Source organism: Pteropus alecto, unplaced genomic scaffold, assembly GCF_000325575.1.
Source record: "Pteropus alecto unplaced genomic scaffold, ASM32557v1 scaffold42, whole genome shotgun sequence".
In the NCBI taxonomy this organism is placed as follows: Eukaryota; Metazoa; Chordata; class Mammalia; order Chiroptera; family Pteropodidae; genus Pteropus; species Pteropus alecto.
Window position 1 is genome coordinate 295,672 of NW_006434825.1, and position 7,661 is coordinate 303,332.

Below are 7,661 nucleotides of genomic sequence, written 5' to 3' on the forward strand. Positions count from 1 at the left end.
TCCCTCCTTGATCCATCCTCTGTTGTACCCAGTTTTGAAATTTCCAATTAAAAATTATCCAGCTCAACAAGTTTTAATGAGTGCTAGCTGTGTGTATAGGAGCTGCTTAACCAATTAGCCTGGAAGACCTTCTTATTTTTCCTCTAGAAAGCTACTTTTTAATTTAAGGAGGCCCCTCCTTTGTCAAGCTTTTCCCAGCCCAACCCCCCCACTCTGAGCTCCATGGCACTTTGGGAATCCCCCTGGAGGAGCCTCTGTACCCCATTGCATGGCTATTGTTAGGTATGGCTGTAGCTCTCCCATTGGACTGTGATGCCCTTCAGGTGTAGGCCTTGTTCTCAGTGGTCGCCAAATCAGTAGTGAATACTTGAGGTAGCCAAGAAAGACTGGAGGGGCTTAGGGAGGCAAATCAAAGTGACCTTTGCATCTTCTACCAAGTTCAAAGGGTTGGCAGAGAAGTACAACGCACTTCCCCAGTGAATGTGGGTCTAAGGTCAAGGAAAATGAGAAACTTCGATCCCATCGCATGACAACATAACAGTTGCGTGGTTTTTTATTTTTTCCCTCATTGCTTCTGTATAATACATGGCACATACTGAAGACTCAATAAATAGCTGTAGAATGAATAAATGAATGCTTCTATTCGTTTCTTTGTCAACCTTTTGTTCTTCCCTTTTTGTCTGACTTAACCTCACCCCTCATCCTTTTCTCTCATCCTCCCATACGCAAAAATTACATCCTCTCTTTCTCTCCCTCTCTTTCTCCTTCCCTCTCTCCCTGTCTCTCATCCACTAACTTCATGTATAAGAGTGTGTATGTGTATTATCGTTTTCAGTTTACAGAGGAGAAAACAAAAATTCAAAAGCCCAAAACTAGGTCAAAGATCACACAGCTAGGAAGAGGTTGTAACAGATAATATCATACTGTCCCAGATCCCTTAGCCATTTCTGTATGTTCTAAGCCATAGTGTGCTTCACTCCCAGCAGCCAGCCCCTGCAACTTTGTCCAAAGGTTGCCCCAGGATGCTAGAGCTCATTTTGCCAGTGGCCTAGGAGAGCCAGAGTGCCTGAAGTTTAAGCCTCCCCTCCTCCGCACCACTAAGAGGCATGGGACCGACAGCCCTTAACTAATGATTGACAGGAGTGTGGGCAGAAGGACTACAGCTCCCTGGCTTGCAATGGAGACAGCTCTCATGTATGATCTGTAAATGCCTCCAGATCTGCCCCAGTGATTAAGCCAATATGATACTCTCAGACTTCCCTTGATGCTGCACCCAGTGTGGCCTCCTCCCTTTCCTTGTCCACCTTTCTTACTCCAGGACCAGTGTTCCATGGAAGGCTTCCTAATAAATCCTTTTCTCACTGTAGGGGTTCAGAACAGCCCTCTTCAAAATGTGTCACTTTGGCAATGTGCATTATTTTGAGCTGAAGGTGATCAAGACCCTGCAGGCTCATGACAAATATTTGCCTCTCCCTTAAAGAATTTAAATTGGGGGACTTAGCAATACATAATAAGAGTTGTCACCAGAAATAACTTTTTATGACCTATATATAGGGCAGGGAAAGCTACTAATTACTGAACATCTGCTCTTCTTATCGTCCTTAAATGACCTTCCTCCCCTCTGAAGCCCCCAAGGTATTTTACCACACCCTTAGCTCAGAATCCCATATATACTTAATTTAATTTTCTGTCCCTAAATCTCTTAATGTATTTGGGGTCTTCAACTCGCTCATGTATGTGGGGTTCCCATATGTACTCATGTAATTAAATTTGGTTATTTTCTCTTGTAAATCTGTCTCATATAGATTTGATTATTAGACCAGCTGAAAGAACATTGAAGGGTAGAGGAAATTTTCTTCCTCTCCCACAAACACAAATCCTCATTTCAAGCCCTGCCTCTGGAGAACCTAGCCTAAGGCAAGGTAAATGCAGCATTCAAACCCAAGCCTGTCAGACTTCAAAGTTTTTTCCACCATGTCCTGCTTGAGATTCTACTGCAGTCATGCAGGCCTGCTCTTCATTAATTTTAGTCATTTCAAAAACTCCGGAAGCTTCGAGTAACTTGAAGACAAATAGGTGTTCAGATGCTCTGTGCTTGCTTATTTCTTCTTACTATAATTATATGTCTCTGAGACAAAAGACCTTTGCATATCTTAGCAAAATCAAATAAATGACTCAAAGAAAATAAGTTACTTTTTTGAACTTGTCCTCGTAATTGTCCTACACCTGGGTCCATAATTAAATAGACACTAAAATGAACTTTACCCTTTAACGTGATCCCTTTTAAAAATATTTTTATTGTGAAAGTAATATGACTCCATTAGATAAATTCTAGAGGAAACGTCTAGGGGGAAAACATTCAAGTGCCCCAATTTAACCCTTCACAAACTATTCCCTTCCAGTGTTTTTTTGTTTTTTTTTTTAATTGTATGACATGGTTACATCTTGCTCAAACACCTGGATCTCCTGCATATTTTCCTTTAGAGCAGTTTTGCATGGTGTAACAAGATCCTGTGGTTTTCATTCTTAATGGTTGCCCTTTGTTCCACTCAGAGGATGTACTGCAATTTGTCACTATTTTGATTGCTTTTGATATTTCATTATTTTAAATAAGAGTGTGCTGAACAACTTTGTGAATATGCCATTTTGTTTGACATGAACCCTTGTCCCTTATTTCAGATTATTTCTTTAAGAGAAATTTCCAAATCCTGAATTATTGATAAAGGAATAATATTTATGGCTTTTGACATACATTGTCACATTTCTCCCAGTGCTCTCCCCACCCCCCCCACCTCCGTACACTAAAATGTGTAACAATTTATAATACAAGTCCACCTGACAAAAAGATTAATCCAAGTCATGGTGCCTTATTATTTTTTAATGAGTTTTGATCTAACTAAATAAATTCATTTAAAATTTCTCCATTTAGTACAAAGGCCTTGAAACCTTCTCCAGAATCATACTGAACTTATGGCATTCCTCATTAAAATTACAAAGAACCTGAAAAGTACATTTTAGTCACTTTAAAACTGTATGTAGTTCCTTTCTTAATTCTCAGCTTTCTAATTGCTAAGCATTTCATTGAAGGATTAGTCAGCGGGCTTGAGTTGCCTAATTTAATCAGTCATTTTACATGCCACTAAACATAACTCAGGACATTTCGATGGCTGATGTGGGCTAACTGATGGAGGTATGTATTTTGTAAGCATTTCTGCTTGCCTGCAGCTGCAAAAAAATAGAGGACGAAGAACACTGACAAGATAAACAAGCAATAGAAGATTCCTGTTTTCTCAGTTACCTTGAAGTTTGCCTTAGTGCATTCCAAAGGTTAGTATTCTTATTAGCTTTAGAAGTACTGCTCCTTGAAATTGATTTCCAGGAATATTTGAACCTCCAGGAGATCATGTCTTTCTTATTGGTGTCAACCACAGCATTGCTATTTTTTTTAACATGCTTAATTGTCTTGTCTTTTTTCGCACAAGTGGAAAAGTACAAAAAATAAATTCAACCTGGAATTATTCTGAAGACCATGGGTACTTGCTAGTATACAGAGAACAGAAAGATTTAGACTGCTGTTACATTTTTCACCCAGCCTGCCCAAAGAATTCTAGTGAATCAGTAGAAAACCCATTCAGTCTTACAGCTACATAGTTCCAGGTGATACCAGACATGTATATAGGTAAACATCCCATTGATCAGGTGGGTTTTCTACCTTCGAACTGTTTGTTTTTGTTGGTTTTGTGTGTGCGCGCGCGCGTGTGTGTAAGAGAGAAAGAGCTTATTTTCCACAGCTTTTCTGAACTCCAACAAGTGCCAACTTGCATTTTATTTTAAGAGAGAAGAATTTCATCGTTGAATTAAAGAGGCAAAATAGACTAGTCACTTTATATTCCATTTCTCTGTGAATTGGGAAAACTCATTTGTTTCGATCCATACCCCATGTTTGCCTTCACCCTCAGCAGGTTTGGAGTGATGGCGTGGATGTGGGGTGATGACATGCTGGCAAATGATTCTGCAGCTGATGTCCTTAACTTTGGCAGGATCTTCTAGGTTAGGATAATTCTAGGTAATCCTAATTAAAGCCCTATCTAAGCTCAAACTTCACACAACCAAACAAACCAGTTTTAGAATCCATGGAACTTAATTTGGCCTCACACTTGCAGTGAAAAAAGAAACACGAAAGAAGGAAAAAGGTGGCAGCTTAGGGCGCACTGCCAGCTTGATCCAAATAAGAAACATTACCAGTCTCGTTACAGATATGAAGACAAAGGTTCAGATGAGACACATGGTTTTTTACAACAACAAGGCAAACTGAAAAGTTTTCAGCCCTGGTGAGCCCTTCCAATATGCACACACAGCGGAGTACAAAAATAACCTGGCTTTGTCAGCTTCTTTGCACATCTAAGGCATAAGAGCCAAAGTCTAGAACACAACCAAACATTAAACTCAACGAAATTTCGTTTAAGCCTAAAGAAACCTAGAAGACTTTCCTGGATACAATGAAACAAATGAAATACTGCAGGTTTGCTTATTAATATTTATCCTGGGAAATTAACAAAACCATGGTTTAGATGCACTTCATCTTCCCCGTCCCTCTCATGCGCACCTCCTGAAGAAAGCAAACCAAAGGAATGCAGTGAAATCCACTTGGGGATGTGGTTTCATTTACTTCATGCCAAGTGTTTGATTTTTAAGCCACATTTGAAAAAGTCCCACTAAGACAAAGCAAGGACCAGATCCTGCCCTGAGTGAGAGTCGCAGTGCCGTCCGCTTACCTGTGATTAGCACCGCCTTTTGATCCACGGGTAACAGCTCTTGACAAGATAAGTAAATATACATGAGGAAACATGACAGGGAAAAGAGGATCGAGCTCCAGAAGAGAGACAGGCTGAGCAGGCAAAGTCCTCCCAAGAAGCCTACCAGGCAGATCACCTTTCTCCCCACCTGCCCTGAGCTCTTCTTGAGTTTGCAAAGGACTAGTCCTCCCAGCACTGCGGTGACAGCCAGGCAGAGATACACCATCTCAGAGAAGAAAGTGTTCATTCTCAGAGACTCCGCTGCACTTTTTTGTCCTCAGGGCAAGTGGGCAAATGCTGGCTGGAGGCAGCCTGGTATATGTGAACAGAGAGGCAAGTAGGGGTGGGTGGGGGAGGGGGAGGAAAGCAGCCCCAGCACACTTTGAATGAGCCTGGATTAATCATACACATAGAGGCACATATTTCCTAGTGGGTAATTTAAACCAGCGTGCAGTTTGATATGAATACCACAGCTCTTCCTATTTGATTGCTCTCCCCACAACCGCACATGACACACATGCATTCTCGCCCACAACAAACATTCATTAGCTTTTTAATGACCTCTGGAGAGCTAACTAATTGGATAATTATTGACAGAATTGAATCTGAACTGTGAATTCCAAAACCTCTAACTTACAGGAAAACACGCTTTCTCCTTAGGCATCTGTGGTATGTCTGTCTGTCTGGTCTTTTTTCTGACGTGTGTGTGTGTGTGTCTGTCTGTGTGTTTGTAAATTCAGGCAACAAATGAGGTTTGGAAGATTGATTCTAGAAGGGGAAGGCATCACTGATTTTGTCCATATCTGCAGGACTCCCACCATCTCCCACCTGAGTCAGACTGAAGGGTGAATGGAGAAGGAATAAAGAACTAGAGGAAGAGACTCATGGCAGATGAAAAGTGCTTTGGTTTTGCCAGAGGGGAGATATGCCAGGATGAGATAATAACAATGATAATACAACTAATAATGGCCCACATCTATTTGTACTTATTTGTGCCATTTATAGCTACTTATCCATTCATGCTCTCTATTGAGACCCCATTCTCTGCCAATCTCTAACCTAATTGACACTCATCAGTCAATATGCTCAGTCTCTTTGAGTACAATATCCTTATGACGGTAGTTTCTATTATTATAGTAATTTTATAGGTTGAGAACACGAGTCACAGAGAGGTTAAAAGACTTGCCCAAGATCACATAACAGTGCAGTCAAGCAGCCTTGTTTCACAGCTTTATGCTCTTAACCACTTTAATGCCTGTCTTAGGCAAAAAAATAAAAGACAATCAGTATGTTATATACTAACGCATACCTTACCTTCATTTAAACCTTAGGAAACATTTCAAGGTAGATATTACAACACTCTCTTTAGAAAGAGGAAAACAGAGGCTGGGAGAGGGTAAGTAGTGGATTTGGACCCACACTCATGACTTACTGGGTCAAAGCCAGCACTCAGAGCTGTGATACCTTATATTATAGCTGTGACCACCAGTGACAGTGCTGACTGCCCCAAGAGGGGACTGAGCCACTGGGACTTACAGTGTGCCCTGTGTGTTGCAGGCACCTGGCAGGGAGGGATGCAGGATTGACAAGGAAAGTTCTCACTTTGAGGTCAGATTATTTATATTCAAATCCAATCTTGGCTCTGCCATTTACTAACTAGGTCATCTTGGGTGAGTGACTTCACCTCCCTAGACAGACACCCATCCCCTCAGCTGTCAAATAATAAAAATACCAAGGTAAAGCACTTAACACATCCGGCCTGGAACACCAGAAGGAGCTTCATAAATGCCAGCAATTTGTATTTTTTTAATCAGGGCAGTTTGGAGAGAGGAAAAACAAAATTTCCTCCTACCTTTCTAAGGTGTTCTGCCTGGACTAGTCAAATTAACATGAGACAGATTAATAGGAGAAAATAACCAAATTTATTATGTATATATATGTGGGGGTTCTACAAAAACGTGAGACTTCAGGACAGATCAGGTAGTTAAGGCTTAAACGTCATCTTGAGCTAAGGAGAAAAGGGGGATTGTGGTTTGAAACTTCGAAAGGGAGGAAAGAAAATCACGTGGAGATGGAAAAGCAAATGTTAGGTAAATAAATGTTTGCTGGACCATCTTTAACAAAGGCACACCGAAAGGACTTTGGGTTTCTCCTTGTCTGTCACACACTAGTTCATATTTAACTATAATTACCCTTCCTTGAGCAAGTCCTCTATCTAAATTTTTTTAAGTGCTTAAGACAAAGGTCAAGGGTTTTTCCTGAGTCATTTGTTTCTCAAAAATGACAAATTTAAAATAATCAATACCTCAGAAAGCATGTTTTGGCATGGCAAACTTTGCTTCCCCTCACAGGAAGAACAAGAGGAGTACAATTAAGTGCCCAATGGAATGTCGACTTGTCCTAAGACATGGCTGAAGTTAGCATGAGTTGAGGGGCAGGGAGGAGGAGCGGAGAGGACTCCAATTACAGACAACCTGGGGGAGGCAGGGCTGTGGAGGGGATGTACCCACCATGTAAGAAGTTTAATAGCGCTTGGGACAGGGAGTCGGGGAAGCTGGCTCTGGCTTCAGGTGAGTCTTTGGTGAGTCACTGTCCCTGGCCAGCTCAGCTGTAAGGGAGCCTACCTGGGTTCAGGGCTATCTCTAGACCCAAGGAAGACCAGGTGTGAACCATCTTGTTCTGTGAGACTGCAAGGAGTGATGACGAAGTCATTGAGGAGTTCTCTCATGGGGCCATGGCACCTCTTGTCTGCCCTCCCAGCCCCATGGACATCTGAGGTGAGGAGACTTTGCCAGCTCCAGGCCGGGAAGCTTAGAGGGAAGAATCTGAAATTCCCTTTGGCTAGCCCTGAGATCTCCCTCCCTC

General features: G+C 41.7%; 1 protein-coding gene across 2 annotated transcripts in view; it reads right to left on the reverse strand.

Annotated features, from left to right (window-relative positions):
- HSD17B2 (hydroxysteroid 17-beta dehydrogenase 2) overlaps positions 1–5,079 on the reverse strand; it is a 50,271-nt gene extending 45,192 nt beyond the window's left edge. For both annotated transcript variants that reach the window (XM_025045376.1, XM_006909700.2), the window contains exon 1: positions 4,776–5,079. In XM_025045376.1, coding sequence (XP_024901144.1) covers positions 4,776–5,043 — 268 coding nt within the window. In that variant the 5' untranslated portion in view covers positions 5,044–5,079. The remainder of the gene's footprint in view (positions 1–4,775) is intronic.
- Between the last annotated feature and the right edge of the window lie 2,582 nt (positions 5,080–7,661).